Below are 26,357 nucleotides of genomic sequence, written 5' to 3'. Positions count from 1 at the left end.
AATAAAGACGACAAAGTGCAATTTTTTCAGTGTTTTTGCCATCTGAGAGAGGTTGTAAACGGGGGACTGGCGAGGCATAACGGGCACAAACGGGGGACTGGCGGGAACCCACGGCCGAGGCATAACGGGCACAAACGGAGGACTGGCGGGATCCCGAGGCATAACGGGCACAAACGGGGGACTGGCGGGAACCCGCGGTCGAGGCATAACGGGCACAAACGGGGGACTGGCGGGAACCCGCGGCCGAGGCATAACGGGCACAAACGGGGGACTGGCGGGAACCCGCGGCCGAGGCATAACGGGCACAACGGAGGACTGGCGGGAACCCGCGGCCGAGGCATAACGGGCACAAACGGGGGACTGGCGGGAACCCGCGGCCGAGGCATAACGGGCACAAACGGGGGACTGGCGGGAACCCGCGGCCGAGGCATAACGGCCACAAACGGGGGACTGGCGGGAACCCGCGGCCGAGGCATAACGGGCACAAACGGGGGACTGGCGGGAACTTGCGCCGAGGCATAACGGCCACAAACGGGGGACTGGCGGGAACCCGCGGTCGAGGCATAACGGGCACAAACGGGGGACTGGCGGGAACCCGCGGTCGAGGCATAACGGGCACAAACGGGGGACTGGCGGGAACCCGCTGCCGAGGCATAACGGGCACAAATGGGGGACTGGCGGGAACCTGATGCAATAGCCCTGTAGGCACCTGAGGAGGCGTTACTGCAGGCCATGAAATTGGTTGACCAGGAGCTGGGCCCGGTACACCTTTAAAACCTGACAAAACAGCGCCCATGCAAACACCTAAAACACTTCCCCACAATATCGCTACTACTGACTACCAACCCATGATGCCTCACTACATTCAGCATTGTGTAAGATGAGGTGTGGCCTCACTCTGACCATTTTCAGTCATTTAACTTTATTAGATTGCAGACAGCTACATGTTTCACAAGGCTGAATGTAGTTCCAATTGTCTTGTTGTGAATGAATAATGTGTCTTCTATTGATCGCGCTATTCTCCTTGCCAGGTTAGAGAATATTATTGGGATTAAGGGAACAGCCCTTGAATGGTTCAGATCATATTTGACCAACCGATATCAGTTTGTGGACATCAATGGTGTTTCGTCTTCACATAGTAAAGTAGAGTTTGGTGTTCCACAAGGTTCTGTCCTAGGTCCGTTACTTTTTTCTCTATACATGTTACCTTTAGGCGACGTCATCCACAAACACGGTATTAGCTTTCATTGCTACGCTGACGACACACAGCTGTATCTGTCAGCAATGCCAGATCAGAGGCAGCAGCTGAACAAAATAGAGAATTGTCTGAAGGACATTAGATAGTGGATGCTCACCAACTTTCTCCTGTTAAACCCTGACAAGACAGAAGCGTGTAAGAAAGGACATCACGGGAGCCTGCTTTTGCCTTGCATAACAGATGTCTGCAGGGGTAAGTGTGACATTCCTATGTCGATGGTTGTGCGTGAAGATTTGACACCTCTGTTTTACATGCCTTTTGTCTGACGGTTACGTGTGAAGTATCAGCCGTCAGGACCGCCCACCCTCTTTGTCTTCCCCAAATGGGAGGCACCGGGGGCGTGACATCAGAAACAACAGGTTCTGATTGGTCAGTGACAACTTCCTGTAGGCGAGTGACAACTTCCTGTAGGCCAGGGGTATAAAAGTCTGCTCACATGTGGAAAAAGGGACCTCTGAGCTATCTTGCTCAGGGGGTTTTCCATCGGAATCCAGAAGTCTTCTGAGACTTTCTCTCCCCCTCTTTTTCTCTTCTCCCTCTTTACTCTTGCTTCTCATGTTTATTTTCTCTGCAACCTTGGTACCTTTTTACATTCAATATTCACATGTAACTACAATAATTATTTACCGGTGTTAATAAATTAGAAACTGTTCATTTTTAACCTCTATTGTGCCATGCCTCTTTCTGCCAGGTAACATCAAATTGGAGTGGTTGAATACAGTGCTTTGTGTGGAGGGAGAAAGAGTTTTTTTCTACACACTCTATTCTCTTCTCCCACACCACATGGTCTTCATTGTTTTTACAAGCGCTTGTACTTGGGCCTCAAGCAGCCAGGCATAAACTGTCTGACTACACAATAACCCTGTATAGCCTTTCTATCTCACCGAGTATTAAAGTGAAGGATCTAGGTGTCATCATTGATGCAGGTCTCTCATTCAATTCGCACGTAGATAATGTCACTAGAATAGCATTCTTTCACCTTAGAAATATTGCGAAAATAAGAAATATCATTTCAATGCATGATGCAGAAAAGTTGGTCCATGCATTTATTACATCAAGGTTAGATTACTGAAATGCATTATTGTCTGGATGCTCTAGTAGGTGCATGAGTAAACTCCAGCTAGTACAGAATGCTGCTGCCAGAGTTCTAACCAGAACCAGGAAATTTGACCACATCACCCCAGTCTTACAATCACTGCACTGGTTACCCATCAAATTTAGGATTGACTACAAAATCCTACTTTTAACCTATAAAGCTCTAAATGGTCTCGCCCCACAGTACCTGAGTGAACTTTTGGTTCTTTGCGAACCGCCACGCCCCCTTCGATCAATGGGTGCGGGGTCACTATTGGTACCAAAGGTGCAGAAGGTCACAGCTGGGAGCAGATCCTTCTCCTATAGAGCTCCGCAGTTGTGGAACAGCTTGCCTGTCAGTGTCCGGGATTCAGACACAGTCTCAGTGTTTAAATCCAATGTTTTCTCTGGCTTTTTGCTAAAGTCCTAGACCCTCATTTCACTTGATTTTGACGCAGTGTCAATTATAAAGTCCAGTTTATCACAGAGTCCCCCTGTTAGACACAGACAAAGTTAAATTCACCAGTTAGGCTGTCCTAGTTAGGGTACCGGGCCACTGTAGCACCAATATACCACTATCACCACATATTTCAGTATAGGTCGTACAGTGCAACCGTCTGCCGCTGCTTCTGTTTGTTTTTCTCCGAGACACAGAATCAAGCACCCAGACTACTGGCAGACCCCAGTGAAGAGACAAGCAGATACATCCTGGTTCCTGACAACTGCTTTACAAGGACAAAACATGAAACAAACCAGAGGGTCACCACAGCCACCACCACCGTTACAACTACAGCTATAGGGATCTTCAAATGGACCAGTAACATCATTATGGACACGTAATCTAGACCATGACACTGAATACATCCTGGACTTCTCCAACCCTACAACTGTAGGACTTATTATTATATCATCCCCAACCCTGCACTGACACCATTTGCAGGCTCACTCTACCCTGGAAGGGGGTCCCTCTCTGTATCACTCCTTCCCAAGGTTTCTTCCTCTCTTTTTTTTTCTCTCTCCTAGAGTTTTTTTTGTGTGGAGTTTTTCCTTGTGTGCAGAAGGGTCAAGTGTGGGGGGTGTCAACTGTAGGACCTGTCAAAGCCCATTGAGACATACTGTATGTGATTTTGGGCTATATAAGAAATAAATGTTGTTGTTGTTGTCTTCCCAACTGTATGAAAATGAACAGTTGGGAAGCATTAAATAGGACTAGTGTGAAAGGTCAATGGGAATGACTTAGTATGCAAAAAAGGCAACAATAAAAATGTCAAGTGATGAAATCAGCCCAAGCAGTAATTCCATGCAGTACCAGCTGATATCATGAGTGCATTGTTTTGATTCTCTCCTTCAGATAGTCACCAGTCTTCTTAAAAATAAAAGTATTTCCCATAAGGTCTGCCTCAACTTACATTTACAGCATTTTTCAGACATTACAATCAGGGACAGTCCCTCTGGATCAATTTAGGATTAAGTGTCTTGCTCAGGGACACAATGGTAGTAAGTGGGATTTGAACCTGGGTCTTCTGATTCATAGCCGAGTGTGTTACCCACTAGGCTACTACCACCCACCTTGAATCACAGTTGAAAACACACCAGGAAACACACATTGATGAGAAGTCCTATAGTTGCATAGAATTGGTGTTTAATTTTTCTTACTTTTCAAAAGCAAACCTTAATAGACATAAATTGATACATGCTGAAGAAAACTCTTCCCATGTTATCATTGAGGAAAGAGGTTTAAAAATCCAGCGAATGTTTGATCCCACTGAAGGATCCATACTGGAGAGTAGCCTTACTTCTGTGAACACAAAATCTCTTAAATCCTAAGAGAAGCCCTACATTTGTGAAGAGTGCGGGAGCAACTTTTCACATCTCAATTACTTGCAAACACACCAGAGAAGACATAACGAAGAGAAGACTTTCCACTGCCAGCTTTGCTCTAAATGCATTGCAAACTCAGGTGAGCTCAGACGCCATGTAGTCGTGCACAATGGACACAGTGTGCCATACCTGTATGAACAGTGTGGGAAGGGTTAACCATTACCATATTCTTAGAAATCACCAGAGGAAACATACAACAAAGAAGCTTTTGCCTAGCGGATAAAAAAGCGGCCTTGTAGGCAAAATGTTGTGGGTTCATATGCTGAACCACTGAGGCGCCACTGATCAAGGTCCTGTCCCCACACACTGCTCCCCGGGCACCTGTCATGGCTGCCCACTGCTCAGCAAGGGTGATGGTTAAAAGCAGAGGACACATTTCACTGTGTCACCGTGTGCTGTGCTGCAGGGTGTCACATGATTCCAAAACGGAAATGAGGTAACATGACTCCTATGAATTGACAAGATGGTCACTGCCAGCTGCTTAGTCATTGATTGGCATTCGTCCACTCGACTCGGCTTCTGGTTCTCAAAATGTAAGATTGATCCTGATCATCTCCTCACCTCTCCACTCTTCACGTTCATCCTGTCCCTTCCCCAATTCAACTTAAAACGTGAACGACAACATCCGTGTGGTGTTGCGGCTCACGCCGGCTCTCGTTCACATATTTGGGCAGACTTACAATCAGGGACAGTCCCCCTGGAGACAGTGTCTTACGCGATTATCTTTCACACCCAGAATATCAAGGAAGTTGCTGTTCTATAAACGTGACTGTCTGTCAGAGGAGATGTAGTGTATCTAGCTTTAAGATCCTTGTTATCACTTGTAAGTAATGGAAGAGTTACCTCATCCATATGTGCCACGGTGTCTTCCCTGCAGTTTTGGCCTTTGCTGAACCGTACGTAACACTGTTATCTGCTGAGGAGTGAAGGCCAGAGCAGCAGACGTGTTGAGCCAGAAATACTATCAGATACAGTCACATCTCTAAACTGTGGTAAACCACTGGAAGCAACAGGAAATAAATGACTATAATATTATTATTTGGTAGTAAATCTTCTATACAGCCGTCTCTTCCAGGAGCGCCGCTAGCAATCCTAGTCCCCATGGTCCCCACAAGTGATGGACATTTCTTGGCCTGAAGTGGGTCCTGGCTCTAAATCCTCCACAATAATAATAATTTAGAATGACTTCTCAACTTCTAAAAGTTTGATTTTACAGGAGCATTGCAAACTGTAAAAACAAACAGCATGTTTATTCCATCTGGTTAATAAATTAGAGAAATGAGATACAAAAAAATATGTTCAATATTTCAGTGTAACCATTTACATTAACATTTACAGAATTTATCAGACATGACGATGAAGGAGGATGCATCATTTCACAGGACAGGGGTTTAATACAAACTTCACGAGACAGGGGAACATTAACACGCACAATGACCCGACGGCGAACAGACACGAACAGGATAGTTTTATACAATTATATAAATAGACAGCAGGTGAACACCATCAGGGAACATTACACAGGACGAACATGAAACTCCGGATCCGGAGTCACCCTTGCCGGTCCGGATCATGACAGACGCCCTTAGCCTGAGCTACTTTCAATCAGTGGTTACAGGGACAGTCCCCTTCCTGGAGACACTCAGGGTTAAGTGTCTTGCTCAGGGACACAATAGTAGTAAGTGGGATTTGAACCTGGGTCTTCTGGTTCATAGTCGAGGGTGTGCTCAGTTTTGTTGCCAGCAGTTTAGACGTTAACGGCCGTGTGTTTAATTATTTTGAGGGGGCCGCAGGCTGTACACTGGGTGTTCTCACGTTGATGAATACTGCATACTGTACACTCAAAACACTTTGTACTTTACTTATTTGTTTTTTAATCTTACTTATTCTGGGTGGTCATGGAAATCAAAACCCAAAATGAAACTCAAAATACTAAAAAATTGTATAATTTTTATACATGAAATCGACATGATCCATGCTAAAATCTTTTTTGAGATGCATCAGTAATGTTCGTCATTGATGGATGCATTAAAAGAGTGTTTTTTTTTAAAAAGGTGACTTAAAGAAGGACAGCCGAGTACTACGTGTACTGGACACCTAATTATCCTCTCCCAGCAACACATCATTTTCATGCAACTCCAAAAAATTGCTTTATGCCCCCCCCCCAACCAGGTGTAAAAGTGGGACTGTTTCACACCCACAACTAACCGCTTCATCTGCAGGTAAAGCTGCGTTATGAGACATAGAACTGGGAATAATGTGAAATGTACACATTTCAGCTGATTTCTTATGGCGATCTGTTAGAGTGGTGTGCATTGGGCGGGGCGAAGCAGTATACATTACAGGCCAAAAGTCTGGACACACCTTCTCATTCAATGTGTTTTCATTATTTTCATGACCATTTACGTTGGTAGATTCTCACTGAAGCCATCAAAACTATGAATGAACACATGTGGAGTTATGCACTTAACAAAAAAGGTGAAATAAGTGAAAACATGTTTTATATTCTAGTTTCTTTGCTCTGATTACTGCTTTGCACACTCTTGGCATTCTCTCGATGAGCTTCAAGAGGTCGTCACCTGAAATGCTTCTCCAACAGTCTTGAAGGAGTTCCCAGAGGTGTTTAGCACTTTTTGACCCCTTTTGCCTCTCGACTGGGTTCAGGTCCGGTGACTGTGGAGGTCAGGTCTCCACTTTTTGTTAAGTACATAACTCCACATGTGTTCATTCATAGTTTTGATGCCTTCATGTAAATGGTCATGAAAATAAAGACAACACGTTGGATGAGAAGGCGCGTCCAAACTTATGGCCTGTACTGTAGATGTCTATGGTTTTGTTGTCTGTGCGTAAATGAATCATCATGTCTTATTACAGAACATTCAAAGCTCCAAATATTTTTGTTCTTTGGTCTCTGTGTGAGAGGTACAAATAATGACTTTGTTTAACTCGTATGTTGGATATCAGCCAAACGCGTGTGTCCATGTGTAGTTAAAAGCCATGTCCTTTTCTCTCCTGGCACCATTATTTCTAAAGTAATAAAGTAAACAAAGTGAAGTGATTGTCATTGTGATACACCGCAGCACAGCACACGGTGCACACACATTCTGCCTAATTTAATAGCGCAGAGTCACTTTTCCGAACTGATATTGACAGCAGGGTTCTTTGAAAACCCTGTGTTGCTGCCTGTCAATGCACGAATGCCGGCTCATTTCATCCGATGACCTCTTCAACCAAACAGTACTTCGCTCATATGAAAAAGCGATTGTCATTGTGATACGCTGCAGCACAGCACACGGTGACACAACGAAACGCGTCCACTGTATTTAACCCATCACCCTTGGTGAGCAGTGGGCAGCCATGACAGGCGCATGGGGAGCAGTGTGTGGGGACGGTGGCACCTCAGTGGCACCTTGGCGGATCGGGAGTCGAACCTCTTCCTTAACCGCCAGGCCGCCGCTGCCCTGACAATATTAAGTGGTTGAACTGACCACTAAATATTGTCTGTTTAACAAAGGACTTTCATTCCACGAAATGAGCTCGATTCAGACGTTCAGATATCAAAATATTTTATTGAAAAATCTCTGCATTTCTGTAAATGGCCTGTTGTGTTAAAGCAGCCGGTGACCTCTGACCCTGCGCCGCCCCACTCTCTCCCTTCACTGGACCGGACACTTTTCCAGCGGGCCGTTGCGCCTCTTGGCACCGCGGGGTCCCAGGACGCGGCGCAGGTCGCTGCCGAAGCTCGGCCGCCGCGCCAGCGGGTACAGCGCCCCGCAGGGGGCGCCATCCGCCTCGCCGCCGCCCCTCCCCGGCCACAGCGCCTGGTACGACCGGAGGGAGACCCTGCGGTGCCGCGACGGCCCGGTCTCCGGCGGCAGCCCGCCGCGCCTCGCCAGCGCCTCGAACGCGCTGTCCAGGTTCTGGCCGTCTTTGGCGGACGTCTCGAAGACGCCGCGGACGTCGGCGGGCGACACGGCCCACTCCTCCGCGGGCAGGTCCACCTTGTTGGCGCAGACGACCGTGGGGACCCGCGTGGGCTCTCTGCCGTTGAGCAGCGCCGCTTTGGCGCCGAAGATCTCGTTGCGCAGAGCGACCACTTCCTCGAAGGAGCCCCGGTCGTCCACGCTGAAGACGAGGAGGAAGATGTCACCTGCAGAACAACCAAGTTCAAAGTGTAAGTGAAAGTGATTGTCACTTGTGATACACAGCAGCACAGCACACGGTGCCCACAGTGAATGTTGTCCTCTGCATTTAACCATCACCCTTGGTGAGCAGTGGGCGGCCATGACAGGCGCCCGGGGAGCAGTGTGTGGGGACGGTGCTTTGCTCGGTGGCACCTCAGTGGCACCTTGGCGGATCGGGATTCGAACCGGCAACCTTCCGCTTCCTTAACCGCTAGGCCACCACTGCAAATTCCGTTCACGCATTCATAATAATTCCCGAGCAGTTCGCGGTTTTACGCACCGGTCAGGATGGAGAGCCTGCGCTTGGCGGGGAAGCTCCTCTCCCCGGACGCGTCCAGGATGTCGATCTGGTACGTCTCGCCGCGGATGCGGTACAGCTTCCGCAGGAAGTCCTCGGACGTGGGCTGGTAGCGGTCGTCGAAGCCGTCCCGCAGGAAGCGGCGCAGGATGGAGGTCTTGCCGACCCCCGGCGCGCCCAGCACCACGACGCGGCGGCAGTTCCGCGGCTCGGCGGCGCACGGGTCCGGGCGTCGGCGGCGCACCAGCGCGGCCAGCCGCTCCAGCGCGGAGCCGCCGCCGTCGCCGTCCGGGTGCCTCCAGTGGGCCGTGGCCAGCTTCAGTATCCCCACGCCGGCCTTGGAGATGGCGGAGACCGCGCCGTGGTGCGCGTCTTTGAACTCCATGTCTCCGGGAGCGGGGTCGGACGGAGGTGCGGGAGGGTTTTATACCGGCCTGCCCGTTCACGTCACACGACGCACAAAGAGAACATAACGTTTTCGGGGGAACTGGCACGCTTGAATAAATTACGCATCATTTTACAACTATTGTTTCGCAGCGTACATAATAACAAAAAAATATATTTTTTAATTAGTCTTTTTTGTGCGTGGGTGTGTTCCATCTAGTTCGCATATTGTTTTGTAGTTTAAAGTTTTTCTCTGTATTTTTATAAAATAATTTAAGAGAGGCGCGCCCCCGCGCCCGTTACCATGGATACGGCCAGGACGCGCGCTAACAGCCAGAGCTAGCCGTTAGCATGGCTGTACCGTTCCTCGGCGTAACTACGCTTAAAGCTGCACACGTCCAAACATTAACCTTCTCTCTCTCGCTAACCGGGAGAGCGTGAACGTCCGAGGCAACTGCAACGTGACGGGACTCGAGTAAAGGGGGGTAAACTCGAGTAAATAGCGATAAAACCAGAAACAGGCGCACGGAGAAGACCTGGGCAGGAGGAAGGAGGTGAGCTGCCCTCCACGTTACTAGATAACCCGCTAACTAACTAGACAACCCGCATCAGGAGACCACGTCCAGGCCGCCTGGTCTGTTCAGAAGCTCTGTGAGGAGGTCTGGAGCATTATGGGTGCTTTATCTCAGGCTCCATAATTCTATTTCACCTACAGGACTGGCCTTACTTGCTGTCACCATTCGATTGCTTATGAACATTGTCTACCAGGGACCCTTGCGGATGACATCAAACACGGCCACGTTTTTTAAAAAGCTATAGGGTATTAAAAAGGCGCCGAGCCTGCTTTATCCCCGCTGTCCATCGCCACCCTCGAGGCAGAGAGGCTTCCTGTGGTCTCCCTTTCAGACGGAGCATGTTTCTTCTCGCCGTGTTCTGGGTCACACATCAGGTGCATGAAACAATACAGGACGTTCGGAGCGTACTTTCCCTCCCGGGGTGGGGGAGGCAGGAAAAGCAGGATCTCCTGCCTGTCATAATAGACGTTTTATAACGAGATCTTTTTCTGGTACAATAACTTGCCTACACCAGAGAAAGTCCAGTAAAGAAGCACAATTTTCATATATACAGTACAGGCCAAAAGTTTGGACAGAACTCATTCAATGTTTTTCTTTATTTTCATGAACATTTACGTTGGTAGATTCTCACTGAAGGCATCAAAACTATGAATGAACACATGTGGAGTTATGTACTTAACAAAAAAAGGTGAAATAAGTGAAAACATGTTTTATATTCTAGTTTCTTTGCTCTGATTACTGCTTTGCACACTCTTGGCATTCTCTCGATGAGCTTCAAGAGGTCGTCACCTGAAATGCTTCTCCAACAGTCTTGAAGGAGTTCCCAGAGGCGTTTAGCACTTGTTGGGGTCCAGCTCACCCCAAACCATCTGGATTGGGTTCAGGTCCGGTGACTGTGGAGGCCAGGTCTTCACTTTTTGTTAAGTTTTGATGCCTTCAGTGAGACTCTACCAACGTAAACGGTCATGAAAATATCGAAAACGCATTGAATGGTGTTCCAAACTTTTGGCCTGTACTGTATATACACTGCTCAAAAAAGTAAAGGGAACACAAAAATAAGACATCCTAGATCTGTTCTTTACATATTTGATTATCGATAGGGATCAAATTTACCAACCTCGGAGTCACACTCAAAATTAAAGTGAAAAAACACTACAGGCTGATCCAACTTTGATGTAATGTACTTAAAACAAGTCAAAATGAAGCTCAGTAGTGTGTCTGCCCGGACATGCTGCTGATGAGGTAGCGGATGGTCTCCTGAGGGACTAAAGCATCCCGCAACTCCTGGACAGTCCGTGGTGCAACATGGATGGAGGATGGAGCGAGACACGATGTCCCAGATGTGCTCAGTCAGATTCAGGTCAGGTCTGCACTACCTGAGCCACTTGGGTGGGTTGTACACTCCGTCTCATGCTACCACCAGAGCCAAAGCACCGGCAGCATTCTAAAGTGACCAAAACATCAGCCAGAAAGCACAGGAACTGAGAAGTGGTCTGTGGTCACCACCTGCAGGACCACGCCTTTATCTGGGACGTCTTGCTAATTACTTATAATTTCCACTCTGTTCCATTTGCACAACAGCATGTGAAATCGATTGCCAATCAGTGTTGCTTCCTAAGTGGACAGTTTAATTTCACGGAAGTGTGATTGTCTTGGAGCTGCATTCTGTTGTTTTAGGGTTCCCTTTATTTTTATGGCATTTTTTACATTTAATATATATATATGTGCCAAATGCCTTAAATGTAAATGTAAAATGTAGCTTCAAGAGGTCGTCACTTTCGTTCTGCTGAGGTTGCTCCATTACTCTCTGTTGTTAAGTGACGTGGTTCTGCCGTGCTCTGCAGAAAGGAATTGTCCATGTCTGCAAACATGGAGCAGCTCCAGAACCACAGCCCGAGAAGAGAGGATGTCCAGGCTCTCATCATCAAACAGGAGGACTTAGAAAAGGTAAGGGGAACCTGCTACTTCACTATGCCATTAAAATATACATTTCTAGCATATTTCAGACTCTCTTACCCAGAATGACTTACAATCAGTACTGACAGGGACAGTCCCTGTAGAGACACTCAGGGTTTTTGGGGCAGCGGTAATCAGAAGGTTGCCGATTTGAATACCGACCCGGCAAGGTGCCACTGTCCCTACACACTGCAGCCTCGGGCCTCCTGTCATGGCTGCCCACTTCTCACCAAGGGTGATGGGTTAAATGCAGAGGACACACTTCATTGTGTCACCGCGTGGCCTTCTGGCTAAGAGAGTGAGTGTCTTACCTTCTAGGCTACTACCAGCCCCAGTTTTAGTTGAGTTTCCTTGAGGGATTTGGGTTGTGAGGAAAACCGCATACACGTTGCTCAGAAATCAGGCATTAACATGTAAAGCGAGCTGGTGGGACGGGTAGGGGACAGCGTGGGCCCGGAGCTGTGCCATGTTTTTGTTCTGTTCCACTTATGATTTAGCTAATCGAGTGCCTAATGAGCAACTGATTGGCTGGAAACGTTTGGAATGGCGTGCATGAGGTGAAAAAAAGTGCAAACTCGGGTAACTGTTCCAAGTTAGACGTGCCTTGTGAAGGGCAGGGTGGTAGTGGCCTAGCGGGTAACACACTCGCCTATGAACCAGAAGACCCAGGTTCAAACCCCACTTACTACCATTGTGTCCCTGAGCAAGACAATTAACCCTGAGTGTCTCCAGGGGGGGACTGTCCCTGTAACTACTGATTGTAAGTCGCCTGGATAAGGACGTCTGGTAAATGGCGTAAATGTAATGTAATGGGTCGAATTTTTTTTACATGTTTGGTTTTAAAAATCTGGAAGGTTCTCCTTCCCACAAGGATTTCTCCATTCCCTTTCATGGTTTTTATTATTTTTCTGTGCAGCTTCGGATGCCCCAGCCACCCAGGCACTCCCACAAAGCTCCAACAGTCACGCGTGTTGTGGTGCGGCGGAACCGTCCTGCAGACGAAATAAAAAAGAAAAAGACGGTGCTTGTCGCCCGGCCTCTCCCAGAAGACACGGCACCACAGCTTGTGGACTACAGCGGTAAGGTGTCCTTATCTTGTGGGAAGAAGTTGGGATCTGTTGTATTTTTCAGTTGACTGGGCCACCACTGTACACACTGAGGGTGTCACAGGACGGGACAGGAAGAAAGGGCAGATGTCGGAGGGGACGAATAACTCAGTGTGGAGCAGCGCAAAGGGGATCAGCTTGACGCTCATAAAACAAACACGAAAAAGGAGACGATGCGGTGTGGGAGCGAGACAAAACACAGATCAGGGCTACTGGTTCAAAGAAGAGCTGAGTGATGAGAAGCCAGTTTAAATAGGGAGCATGTAACCGTGTCCCGCGGTCCTACTGTCATGTGACCAGAGTCACGTGACAGCGGGTCAGCTCATGGATTGAGCCTAGACTTTTTGAACTGAGAACTAGTCTAGGACCAGGACGAACTCATTAATGTGAAATGGACCCCAAAAGTTCTGTTTCATGACTTCATGACTTCATTACTTCTTATTTAGGGCCAGGTGGTCCACGCTTTGACAGCCAGGGGATGATCTTGCCTCACAGCATCCTGGGAAGCCTGGAGGAATTTAAGAAAGACATGGAAGCAAGAGGAGAGCTGGAGGTGAGAAGTTACAGTCAAACATCTCACCGGTGTAATGCAATTTACGGCGTTACGTAGTATTAAATAAAAAATTGTATTCCATTACAGTTACTGTAGGAAAAGGTTTCATTAAAAAACAAATTCATGACTACAATTTTAGCTACATGTTCCGATATTTTCAATAATAGTGGTGTAGCAGGATGGGCAATCAGTGCTCAGTACCTATAAAAACCTTTGTGACGTGGACGTTGTTAGTTGCAGGTGATGGGTCTCCGGTCCTGACAACGAACCTGTCTGTTCGACTGTTGTAGCTGGACTGTCCGTGAAATCCATCACTAAAGTGTTGCCATTATGAAGTAAAGGGTGACAGTGGGGCAGTGGTGGCCTAGCGGTTAAGGAAGTGGCCCCGTAATCAGAAGGTTGCCGGCTCAAATCCCGATCCGTCAAGGTGCCACTGAGCAAAGTGCCGTCCCCACACGCTGCTCCCCGGGCGACACATTTCGTTGTGTGCACCGTGTGCTGTGCTGTGTACCACAATGACAATCATGTCACTTTCACAATATTTCAATTTCAAAGTCAAAAAAGAAACACACTACAAATAAGTATAAATACTTATAAATAAGTATAAATACTGTTTATGCCAATAATTACTGTATAATTATTGGCATAAACGGCTTCTGCGCACACCATGGTCAAAGTTAAGTTTATTTATTATTACTATTTGATCTTTGCGTGCTGTGCGGCATTGTCACGTGACCAATAGAAACAAAGCCTTGAAGCGGCTCTGAAACCAAGATGGAGGAGCGATTGACTACAGCAGTGATCGTTGTCAATTATAGCGATTTAATGTCACATGCTACAGGCATGCTGCGTAGGTGAGGAAGTGCGGAGGAACCCCGGCCAATCTTAAAGTTCCTTGTATTATTCAGTGCTATTGAATGTTAAATATTTGATTTAACAGTGGTCTATAACTGTATGATCTTACATTAAAATGAGGCCTGGAGTCATAGTTTAGAATACTCATTCACAAAAGTAATCTAAAAGTACTCAAATATAATCAGTGACATAACTTTTATACATTCATTGAAATAGTTACACTACTATTATATTTTTAAAAGGGTTACTTGTCTCTACTACATCCCGCTATGGGCATTTGTTTTCTCCAAGTATTCCACATATGAACAGTTCTTCCATATTCTGTGGACGACACGTGGGCTGTTCCTCGTCTAAAGCCATGAGCTTCTCCCCCAGCTGATAAAACGAGTGCCAGACAGGCAGGAGCTCCCAGATCTGCCCGTGGGAGGCCGGAGGAGTGAGGAGGGGCCCGGAGAGCGGCCCCACCATGGCTATGATCATCAGAGCCACGCTCTCAGGCACTGGCAGGGCCAAATGTCCGAGCGACGACGCCAGCGGGACTTCATCTCTCGTGAGTCAGCGAGGGTCAATGTGCCCAAGGAGCACGCCGCATGCCATGAACAGTGCGTGCCGACTCCTGATATGGCGTGCTCGTGCGTGATAGCCTGTGTTTTTGCGGCAACAAACGAATGAAAGTGGCCTTTGCTCCGTGTCGCTTTGATTGAGGCAGGGTTGCTGCAGAGGCCAGCAGAGGGTCTGCTGATGAGCCAGTCCTACAGATACAGGCACATTCAGGAGCAGAGGGAGCTGCTCTCACGAGCGCTGCCAGCACTTCATTCCGGATTCGTAAGATGCCCTCTTTACCTCTTTCCCCGAGGTGCTTTGTCACCTAGTTCATAAGATCATTTCATAAAACACACACATGGCTGACAGCTATAAAGTATTTAGAATTTATTCAAATTGCCGGTAAAAAGAACTGATCAAGAGCTTTCATTTGCGCCCACATCGTCCTCACCCCTCAAAACAAACGATGCTGCTGAGAGGCTTAATAAGTAAAGTGAAGTAAAGTAGTTGGGACTGGTCATTGCAGACTCATAACATGGGACCCTTTTCAAGTCTCAGTGACCTCCTCCCTTGAACAACCTGATAAAGATTTCTATAATAAATCTGATCAAAAGTAGACTTGAAATTGCTTAGTTTAGGGGTCTGGCTAAATGAAAAAAAAAGTATTTACAGACAGGATTCATTTAATGCGTCTGATCTCCACCCCTCTCTCTTTAGGGTCGTGGTGCGGGCAGCGAGTTCTGGAGTCAGCCTCAGCGCTTTGGGGACGAGTCGAGTGGCATCGCGGCCACTCTTACGCAGACAGAACGCGGCAACCCAGAACCCGTAACACACATCAGCCAACCACACTGCATACTGCAGGAGACAGGTGTACACACACACACACACACACACACACACACATCACATGCATTCGTTTATTACCTCCAAAGATACCGCATGCACAACACATTATGGGACCAAAGACTCAAACTCAGACATTAACAAGGATTCAAAAACGTCCAAATTTGATATAGCGCTTCGGCTGCACAGAGTCTAGTGGTTTCATTCCTCTGTTTTTTTTCATCTGTATCAGGCAATGTCCTTCGTGATCCTCCCAGCGGCTGGGAGAGCAGTGAGTACCTGCATCAACGCAGGGACGAGCTCCGGGAGATGCTGCAAGACCTGGACTTCAACCAGCCTGTAAGGCGCACACATGCCTACACAACTGCCTGGGGCGGTTGTATGGGGCGGTAGTGGCCTAGTGGGTAACACACTCGCCCATGAACCAGAAGACCCGGGTTCAAATCCCACTTACTACCATTGTGTCCCTGAGCAAGACACTTAACCCTATGTTGCTCCAGGGGGACTGTCCCCTGTAACTACTGATTGTGAGTCGCTCTGGATAAGGGCGTCTGATAAATGCTGTAAATGTAAAATGTAAATGTAACTGCCTGCACATCATGGGTACATTTCAGTTCATTGCTCTGAATAGTTACGGTTTCGAATGACGTCGCACGCACCTTGCAGTTCCGCCACGCGAGACTCGTTGTCTGGAAAAACGCCGTGAATGGTGTTGATGACGTCATTTCCATGCATGACCCCTCAACTTCTATAGGCCGTTCTCCTCCTCGTCCAGACTCTTTCCTCCTCATTAGCATTTAAACACACGGAAACGGCGCGTCCTGGGAAATCTCGTTGTGGGACTGGATCAAAGTGGCTGAATTTTGGAAAGAGACTTCAGATACAGTATTAAGGGACCGCTAGGGAAAAATTCATAATAGGGGACCTTAAATGTGAAATATAAACATCAGGCTCCTCCCAGTTTATACCCGGTTTATTAAAACATCATTAAAGATTGAGTAAATATATGAAAATAAAAAGGGTAGTTTGGTTCTTTCCGGTAGTACATGGATAAGAACCAATCAAACAAGTCCCACACTTTACTAACAAGGCCGTGCTTAGCACACTAGTGTCTAAAATAATGCGGCATTACGACATGCTAGATTGTGTGCAAATTTATAGTGTTGTACGTAATATCAGTTCCTGGTATATCTTGTTCCTTGAACGAAGCCACACAGCGTCTCCTTCGTACTGTATGTAAATCAGGCAGAAAAGCAGGCGCGGTGAAATATCTTCCCTGACCCACCCAGCAGCGCCACCCCGTTCCATCTGTGCCGCAGCATGTGACCGACGCGTTAAACCGAGTGTCATTTATATTTACATTCATCAGAAGCCCGTATCTAGAGCGCCTTACAACCAGTAAATTAAGGGACAGTCCCCCCCTGGAGACACTCAGGGTTAAGTGTCTTGCTCAGGGACACGATGGTGGGGATGTGCGATAGCACTGATTTCCTATTCGATCCGATACCAAGTACTGATCCAGTACTGACACTTAATACCAAAACTACATGTGTTAAGAAATTAAATTAATTACGAAGTGTATGTCTTGCGGGGTTTCATGGCGGCGCCACCCCGTTCCATCTGTGCCACAGCATGTGACCGACGCGTTAAACCGGGTGTCTTACCGAACTCATTTATATTTACATTCATCAGACGCCCTTATCCAGAGCGACTTACAATCAGTAGTTACAGGGACAGTCCCCCCCTGGAGACACTCAGGGTTAAGTGTCTTGCTCAGGGACACGATGGTAGTAAGTGAGGTTTGAACCTGGGTCTTCTGGTTCATGTGCGAGTGTGTTACACGCTAGGCCACTACCGCCCTACTGAGAGTTCCGAGCTGCCGAACAGGCTGGGGCCGTCACGTTGATGTGCCAGGAGCCGTATTTCTACCGACACGTCTACTTTCAGCTGGAACGTGGCACTGCAAGTTGAGGACACCAGGTAGGTGTGGAGAGTATGGACGTTTCGTATTGATCCGCACATCCCTAGTTCGTTACCCGCTAGGCTGCTACGTGCAGGTCGTGACTGCCGCCCTGCCCCCCCACGCCTGTTCTGCCATTGTCCTCTGGACAAGTCCCTGTAGACTGGATGTACCCTGCTCACACAGACACAGTTTCCTGGACGCACACCGCGGCGGGTGAAGGGGGAACCCGAGGAACACGGCGTGCCTCCTCCGTCTCGCTCGCTGGACAGAATTGTGAACGTATGGACGGCAGTGTGTCTTCAGCACACATTTGGACCAGCATTTGGAGACACACACACACTCGGAACCATCTGGAGTCCGCCTTTTCGCATTGGCTGCGGCAATTAGCTCCAATTAGCAGCTTAAGTAACAGCGGCGATCGCGGCGATCGTGCCTCCACACACATACACCGGCACTTTGTAACGAGCGTGATGTAACGGGCCGCCGCTCATTATCCCGCGCGTCCACCCGCCCGCAGGAGCGGAGCGAACGGCGCCGAGGTGGAAAAGGACAGCGAGAGGAAGGGAGGGAGGCCGGAGGCACACGAGGTGCCGTACTGAGGGCCGATGAAAGGAGCCGCAGTTCCCGGAGAACCTCACCTCAGCACAGAAGAGCTTTTCCCACAGCAAAATGTGGCAGGACATCGTCTCCAAATGGGACGAGCCTGATTACTTTAACGATGGCGTGGTAATAGCCTAGAAGATCCAGGTTCAAACCCAACTCACTACCATCGTGTCCCTCACTTAATTTCACTTAAATTCAGAATCGGAAAACTTTATTAATCCCCATGGAGGTTGCTTATGCTACAATTGGGAAAGACATACAACATACAAGTGCACAGAGACGGAGAGACTGACATACATTTAGGAGTATAAATAAAAATAAGTATGCAGTAATGGCCAATCAGCATTGCACATTATGTAAGAGTTAAAAGTTTAGAGTCAATAAGTGAGTTCTTGCAGAGTAGAACAGGACAGTTCTTCCCTGATTGTCTCCAGGGGGAACTGTCCCTGTAACTACTGGTTGTAAGGCGTTCTGGACAAGGGCGTCTGGTAAATACTGTAAAATGTACGTGAGTTATTGCAGAGTAGAACAGCAGCAGGAGACAGTTCTTCCCTGAGTGTCTCCGGGGGGATTGTAAGGCGCTCTGGACAAGGGCGTCTGGTAAATACTGTAAAATGTAAATGTAAATGAGTTATTGCAGAGTAGAACAGTAGCAGGAGACAGTTCTTCCCTGAGTGTCTCCGGGGGGACTGTCCCTGTAACTACTGATTGTAAGGCCCTCTGGACAAGGGCGTCTGGTAAATACTGTAAAATGTACGTGAGTTATTGCAGAGTAGAACAGCAGCAGGAGACAGTTCTTCCCTGAGTGTCTCCGGGGGGACTGTCCCTGTAACTACTGGTTGTAAGGCGCTCTGGATAAGGGCGTCTGGTAAATACTGTAAAATGTACGTGAGTTATTGCAGAGTAGAACAGCAGCAGGAGACAGTTCTTCCCTGAGTGTCTCCGGGGGGACTGTCCCTGTAACTACTGGTTGTAAGGCGCTCTGGATAAGGGCGTCTGGTAAATACTGTAAAATGTACGTGAGTTATTGCAGAGTAGAACAGCAGCAGGAGACAGTTCTTCCCTGAGTGTCTCCGGGGGGACTGTCCCTGTAACTACTGGTTGTAAGGCGCTCTGGATATGGGCTGTAAATGTAATAAGAATGTAGCAGGTGTTAGTTATACTGAACTATGAAAGAAGGTGATGTTATAACTGGCCCCCACGTTTAAGTGGTAGTATGTGCGGTACGCGGTTCAATTTTTTTTTTCTTGTCAGGACATGGACGCGTTGGCGGTGATCGGCTCAGGCCAGCCCTTCTCCTGTGTCTCAATCCAGCGGTCACCTCTGCTGGAGGAACAGGAGGAGGAGGAGAAGAGGAGTGACCAGCAGCCGAGAGAACATGAGTAAACCCTCAGAATGATCAACGCCCGCTCATGGTTCTTGAAATTTGCCACTCCATCTCATTCTGTGCTTGCAAGGGACCCTCTGGCTCAGTACGAGGACGTGGTCACCGAGCCGTTGCTGGTGCCAGCGCTGAGGTTCTGTGGCCAGTTGAGTTGCTGGACTGGCAGCTCCCCCTTGCACAGGGTATACATGGCGTATTAAATGTTCCGATTTCATGGATTACTGTCGATTGATTCGGCTTGTGAGAGAAAAGGCCACCCTGTGTTGGTCTTCTTCAGGGCGCAGTGGGCATCAGGGCACGGCTGATGTTCGAGGCCGAGGTGGGGCTCAGCGTGAACTCGCACGTGGAGCTGCAGAACGAGGGCAGCACTGCCATCTACTACAACTGGCAGAGGATCCCAGCACCCCACAGCTTTCCTGAGGCCAGGCCAGCGATGGGCACACAGCAATTCTACTTTAACACATCTGCAGGTACCACACACACACACACACACACACACACACACAGCAAACTGCCTCCCTACAGATATGTATTTAAGCCATTCTGCCCCTCTGTGTGGAGGGGCTACAAGTGCAAAATTAAATAGATGAGTACATAAATAATCTAATACTAAAATGTGGAAATCATTCATTATTATTCATTTGGAATCACATTCAGCACATTATGAAATACTTCTATCTGTCAGTCTGACCCATGGGCAGGACTGACGCTGGTCTAATAATGTGTTTTAATGTGTTTTTTTACTGATCATGTATCAGTGTATGGTGGTAGTAGCCTAGTGGGTGACACACTCGACTGTGAACCAGAAGACCCTGGTTCAAATCCCACTTACTACCATTGTGTCCCTGAGTGTCTCCAGGGGGGGACTGTCCCTGTAACTACTGATTGTAATTTGCTCTGGATAAGGGCGTCTGGTAAATGCTCTCTCTCTTTCTCACTCACTCACTCACTCACTCTCTCGGCCTCAGGCGTGATTCTCCCTGGTGACACCCAGAGGGTGACGTGCACCTTCAAGCCCGCTCGTGCAGGGATCACGACGGAGGTTTGGCATTTGAACACACATCCTGTGCTGCTGGGAGGAGCAGCAATGCAAGTGACACTTCGTGGGGTCGCTTTCTGCCAGGACAGAACCGCAGAGCGGAGAGCAGCCATCGAGGTGCCAGTGTGTTTCTCTGGTTTTTATCATGACGGTGATAAGTGTGTAAATGTGCTTTCTCTTGCACAGCGGGAACTGCAGCATAAGGAGGCCTTGTCTGCGTGTCGGTCCATGCTGTCGGACGTGCTGCGCCGTGTTCGGACTCCAGAGAGGCCAGAATCCCCCATCCCAGTCGGCACAGAGGAAGAGGAGTTCCTCAGCATCAACCCATCAGTAGGTCCCCGCAATCATCAAACAGGAGCGCTGGAACCCTCTGGTCCAGACCTGTCCTCTTACAAACACGCAGAGAGAATCCCACCCGGAAATGATCCCCCAGGGTTCCCACAGGTGCAGGGAAAGTCAGGGAATTTCATTATTTGGCTGCCAAGTCAGGGAATTATGAGGAAAAAGTTAACAGCATATAGTGCAGTGGCTGAAACCTGACAGTGCGGACTTTAGTTTCTCCTGCTCTAAAAAAGCTCAACATTCTAGAACGCAAAATCTGTGTCGAAATGTCCTTACACTCACTAACTTACCAAACATGCCAAACAAGTGATTTGGCTTGAAAATGAAGAATTTAGTGCTAAAATAAAAGATATGTGTAGAATCCCTTTTCTGCCCTTTTCTGCTCGGCAGAGTAGACATTTCTTTATATTGGAGCTCGTAGAAATTCTCCTTTTCGGTTATGGAATGTCAGGGAAAAATCAGGGAATTTAAAGTAAATGTAAATATAAATTATATGAATATAAAAATATTAGACAGATTACCAGTGTTCACTTTTTAAAGTGTATGGATGCACTGAAAAAAGTAAACCATAATTAAAAATTATTAGTTTGCTCTTTTAAACTATGCTGTAATTTATGTTAATGAGTTTTATATGTGTGTGTGTGTGTGTGTGTGTGTGTGTGTGTGTGTGTGTGTGTGTGTGTGTTACCATAATACTGATGGCAGGTTTGTTAAGCAATATTTAGTGATGCTAAAATATTAGGTGTGGCAGATTCATATATATATATATATATATAATTTTTTTTTTTTTTTTTTTTTTTTTAGGTTTAGTCAGTGTTCACTTTTTTTCAGGTGCACACATACTGTTCCTAACCGAGCTGAGAAACGTTTCTGCGCAAGTTTGACAATCCTGCTCATTGCACATTACATAGGACAATAATAAACCTGCCTGCCTTCAGACCGTGCACACTGAAGCAGCATTACTGATACATGCAGAATAATAACTTCGGATCGTCGGTGAGAGATGCAGGCAAATAACAATCGGTCATCATTACAGTTTAATGTCACAAATATTCCAGGCAAATCAGACAAAGAGCCTGAAACGCTGTGAATGACGGTGCTTCGGTAGCGGATGCGCGTGTGTCTATGAGCGAGAGTGAGTCCGTCTCACGTCAGGCTGCCAGATTTGATCTTGGGGCTGGAGATTACACGCTGTCTATTAGACCCCCCTTACACACCCACACGGGGGTGTTCTCATCATCTACTTCTCTCTGGCTCTGCTTTAACGTGGTTTATTTGTGCTACGCCATTTCCACAGCTGCACTTCCACCGCGAGACCATCGAGGCCCTGAAGACGCTGTGGTGCGAGGTCACTGCCGCCACGGCCAGGAGCGACTCGCCCGAGGGCCACGCCTGGGACCTGTCACTGTCCAACCTCAGACAGGTAGAGTGCAAATATGCACTGTACAGGACCTTCTTTTTTCATATCCAGCATGTCATTAATTGCGTGATTTGTGATGAATTCCTTTCATTCCTTTTGAAATGGACAAGCTTGCGTCGCGTTTTTAAAAGTGTCATTGTCATTGTGATGCCATTTGTCACTGTCAGCTTCAGCCTGTCTCTGATTGGTTGCTTCTCACGTCCAAGGCTGTGCTGTCTCTGCCTGAGAGTGACCCCAGTCTGACCCCCGCGGGCGTCTGCAGGGAAGCTGCCTTGGCCGAATACAACGCCCTGCTGTCAGAGCTCCACAAGCCCCACTTCCCTGCACCATCCCTGTCTCTTCTGTCTACCGGGTGAACGTTCTCATCATCCCATCAACATTTCCCTTTAATTTAATCATTTCTGTTCCGCGTTAACAGCATGGCGTCTGCAGGCTGCAGCTGTGGAGGGAGCTGCTGGATGGGCTGGAGGAGGAGGCGGCGCGGCTGGGACGGGCGCTGGCGTTCCTGGATACGGAAACCGAGGACCTTAACAGCGGTGAGGTTACGCGGTTACAACCAGCAGTTACTGGGACAGTCCCCCGGGAGACTCTCAGCGACACAGTGGTAGTAAGTGGGGTTTGAAGCTGGTAATTTGTGGACCTTCTGGTCCATAGGCGGGCGTGTTACACACTAGGCTACTGCCAGCAACCTGTCATGCGCCGTTGTCATGTTGCAGAAAGAAAGTGACATGACCGTCCCGCTCTGGTGCGTTTCTACCAGCTGGAGACACCAGTCCTCATTCAGCACATCATCCCACTGGAAACGATGAAATAGCTCGTTTACAGCGCTCAGTACAACCCTGGAGGGGTGCAGTGCCGACCCTCTTACATTCCAACCCGTCATTGAAATGTTCTTTTAATTATTGTTCTGCACAAAATAGTCTATGTTGGCAAAGTGTAAAGAAAACGAAATCTGTAAAATATTAAAAAAAAAAAAAAAAACCTGCAACCTGCCATGTGCAGGTGTATCTGCAACGTTGTGCTGTGAAGCCCCTTAAATGCTCCGGTTTAACCAGTTACCTTCGAAAGTTGCACAGTTTACATTTGCAGCATTTACCAGACGCCCTTATCCAGAGCCACTTACAATCAGTAGTTACAGGGACAGTCCCCCCCTGGAGACACTCAGGGTTAAGTGTCTTGCTCAGGGACACGGTGGTAGTAAGTGGGGTTTGTACCTGGGTCTTCTGGTTCATAGGCGAGTGTCTTACCCACTAGGCTACTACCAGTTAGTGAAATGAAGTTCACCTCCGTGTCTAAGCGTCACATGAAGAGTCGGTATACACTCACCGGTTCTGAACGGCCCCAGAGGCTGCAAAACTGTGAAGACCAAGAAGACTCTCCCAACAAGGCAGAGACAAAGTTGTCGAGACGAGCGAGTCAAGATATCCAAATATCTGAAGCACCATCAGTCATCTTCACGTAGAAAGAACTTACCAAAACTCAGACCGGGCAATTAATCAGGACGGCAGAAGTTGCAGCTTTCCAGAGTAGAGGCTGGAGGATCTGCTTATAGGACCACAATAAACTCAAATTTAAATTTTATTTGTCACATACACAGTCGTACACGGTACGAAATGCTTTAGCGACTGCTATAGACCTCAATATGCAAATATTGCAAGTATATATTGAACCAATATGCAAATATGGCAAACTTAACCAAATATTACAAATTAATGTTTTTAACATAAAATATGTGTAACAGGTAGGGTGAAGGTGTGCAAATGTGTAAAGTAAAGTGAAAATTTGGGTCCCCGCAATCCATTGTCCATTGTTGGGGTGGCTGAGAACAATAAGACGTACACTCGATAGACCTGGGCTTCATGGAAGGGTGGCCAGAAACGTGCCATCACTCAGCGGTGAACACGAGAAGGCTCCCCACTCGGCCACTCGCCGATGTAGCAGCCACAAAAGGTGACCCTGCAAAGCACTGATTTTAGGGGGGGGTGATGTTTTCTGTCGCTTTGTACTATTTGTTCACGTTCTGCAAACGAAATTCTCAGATTCTCTAAGGAATCCAGTTTGATTCCGAGTTTTAAATTGACAAAACATGAAGAACGCAGAGGGACGTGAATACTTTTGCAGGGCGTTTAAAGCCTAAATCTGCTATCGTTACAGTTATTTGTTACTTTAGACATTTGTAAATGAAATGTGTGGTTCTGTTTGAGTCTTTACTCCTCTTGCTGCCCTGAAACATGTTTATGACAAAAGATTTTCCCTTTGGGATAAATGAAGGAAAGAAAGGAGTCCCCGCCCCGAGAGAGGACAAGAAAGCGCCCCCTGTAGAGGTGAGTGTGCCTGCTGTAACAAAGACCAGGAGGGGGCAGCACTGCTCCTCCGCAGCTTCACCCAGGCCGTGCTGCGGGGACAATTCACGGGGAGGTGGGGATGCTCTACAGGCATCTGAGACGTCGGTGACAGAAAGAGCGTTTTTATGGTTTTCGTGCAGGATCCTGCTGGCAGAAAAAGGAGGAGTCTTGAGGAGGACCCGGCAAGAGGCCTGTCCTCCTCAACAGCCAGTCCGGAACCTGACGGAACAGGGGACCACGCGGAGCCCCGAAAACCCGAGCTGCTCCGCCAGCGACTGTTCCAGCAGGTACGTACGTTCGACCCTCAATAAAACGAACCTTGATATTCACGCCACAAATTAAACGAATTAAAGGGCCATCGTTTCCACAAGCAAGAGCTGGCGGGAAAACATTTACATTTACGCCCTTCTCCAGAGCGCCTCACAGTCAGTAGTGACAGGGACAGTCCCCCCCAGGGAGAAAACCCAGGGTTAAGTGTCCTCAGGGACACAATGGTAGTAAGCGGAGTTTGAACCTGGGACTTTGCGGCCTTCTGTTTTACAGGCTACTACCACCCACTCAGATGAATATAAATGTGTTGTCTGAGAGCGTTTTGTCTGTGTGTATTCAGTACTGGTCTTTCTCTGGTTGTGCAGGTGTATGTTCTGATGGAGGGACTGGTGGACTCTTTCTGTGACCTGCATGATGAATGCCTCCACAACCAGTCACACAGCCAGAAAGCATAAATGTCCTTCTTCATTCACACGACCCTCTTATTCTTTTTTTTTTTTTTTAAAGCTCCACGCCTTTTTTTTTTTTTTTTTTTGCCTTCATAAGCGACCCATCTGTATGCGAGCGCTCTAAATTCAGCCTGATCATACAGAGCTGAACGACTGACTCAAGGGCATTTGGTGACAATGGATGTCAAATCGACCAGGGATGTCATCTCCCATTACACCCAACACTGGGTGATTAGAGATTTCAACAAGGTAAAAAACAGAAATCAATGGCTGGAAAAGGGTCTTTCTTCACATCCATCTCTCACTCCCTCCGCTCTTCAATAAAAAAATTCAAAATATAAAAAAAAAAAATGCTTTTTTTTTTTTGTCAACATAGATGCAATTAAATCTCAAACTCGATAAGGGTTGGTAGACGTGCATATTTCTGAAGGCTTTAGGAAAGTCATGGTATGTTGTGTTTAGGTCCACTATAAACCCCATTACAGCAGGTCAGCGCATCTCCAGCCTCCATTTTCAAACGGGTGTTGCCAGGTGTCGGCCGGAAAGGAAGCGAGCGGCTCACTAAACGCAAACTGTAACACGAGCTATTCATGTCAAGACATGACAAGAACCACATGTAATATTATTAGTTGTGGTGGCATTCTTGGGATTCTTTTAAATAAGGTCCCATATTTTGCTTTTATATCTTATTGGTCCCCTAATACTGTATCGATTGGTGCAGAATTACAGCCACTTTGATGCAAACCCACAATGAGATTTTCCCAGGAAGTGTCGTTTCGGTGTCTGTAGCTTTTTTTTCATAGAAAAAAATATAAAGATCTCACCAGTTGTTCAGCGTCTTGCCTGACGGAACTAACAAATACATTTTTACAAATTTTAACATCCATTCAACGAGCAACTGCAACGCTTCACACGTTTTTAAGCCGTGACAGTAACCAGTAAACAGCCGGAGGTAACCTTTCCCCTTATGATGTCATTAGGGGACAAGAACGACCAAAGCACGCTTTACCCCTATCGCCATTTCTACTCAAA

General features: G+C 47.5%; 2 protein-coding genes across 8 annotated transcripts; one reads left to right on the top strand and one right to left on the bottom strand.

The window, feature by feature from the left end:
* Positions 1–7,817: 7,817 nt before the first annotated feature.
* LOC114773221 (dexamethasone-induced Ras-related protein 1-like) lies at positions 7,818–9,164 on the bottom strand. The gene is made up of 2 exons (XM_028965733.1): positions 8,678–9,164; positions 7,818–8,363 (listed from the first exon to the last, which is right to left on the bottom strand). The coding sequence occupies exons 1-2, from the start codon at positions 9,078–9,080 to the stop codon at positions 7,870–7,872; spliced, it is 897 nt and encodes a 298-aa protein (XP_028821566.1). The 5' UTR covers positions 9,081–9,164; the 3' UTR covers positions 7,818–7,869.
* LOC114773220 (MYCBP-associated protein-like) lies at positions 7,933–25,373 on the top strand. 7 transcript variants are annotated; one of them, XM_028965731.1, is made up of 20 exons: positions 9,330–9,633; positions 10,860–11,014; positions 11,499–11,601; positions 12,527–12,689; positions 13,163–13,269; positions 14,500–14,674; positions 14,834–14,949; positions 15,385–15,535; positions 15,743–15,849; positions 19,331–19,458; positions 19,534–19,642; positions 19,738–19,930; positions 20,429–20,616; positions 20,686–20,829; positions 22,139–22,264; positions 22,468–22,613; positions 22,694–22,797; positions 24,533–24,585; positions 24,747–24,893; positions 25,242–25,373. In XM_028965731.1, the coding sequence occupies exons 2-20, from the start codon at positions 10,971–10,973 to the stop codon at positions 25,329–25,331; spliced, it is 2,394 nt and encodes a 797-aa protein (XP_028821564.1). In that variant the 5' UTR covers positions 9,330–9,633; positions 10,860–10,970; the 3' UTR covers positions 25,332–25,373. The 7 variants fall into 7 exon arrangements, with proteins under 7 accessions (XP_028821561.1, XP_028821562.1, XP_028821564.1 ...); XM_028965726.1 differs by having other exon boundaries at positions 24,533–24,893; XM_028965728.1 differs by lacking the exons at positions 9,330–9,633; positions 10,860–11,014 and adding an exon at positions 7,933–8,387 and having other exon boundaries at positions 24,533–24,893.
* Positions 25,374–26,357: the final 984 nt, after the last annotated feature.

The sequence above is a fragment of the Denticeps clupeoides genome, unplaced genomic scaffold (genome assembly GCF_900700375.1).
Source record: "Denticeps clupeoides unplaced genomic scaffold, fDenClu1.1, whole genome shotgun sequence".
Classification (NCBI taxonomy): Eukaryota; Metazoa; Chordata; class Actinopteri; order Clupeiformes; family Denticipitidae; genus Denticeps; species Denticeps clupeoides.
The sequence above is the reverse complement of the archived record's forward strand: the minus strand, read 5'-3'. Positions and strand labels throughout refer to the sequence as shown.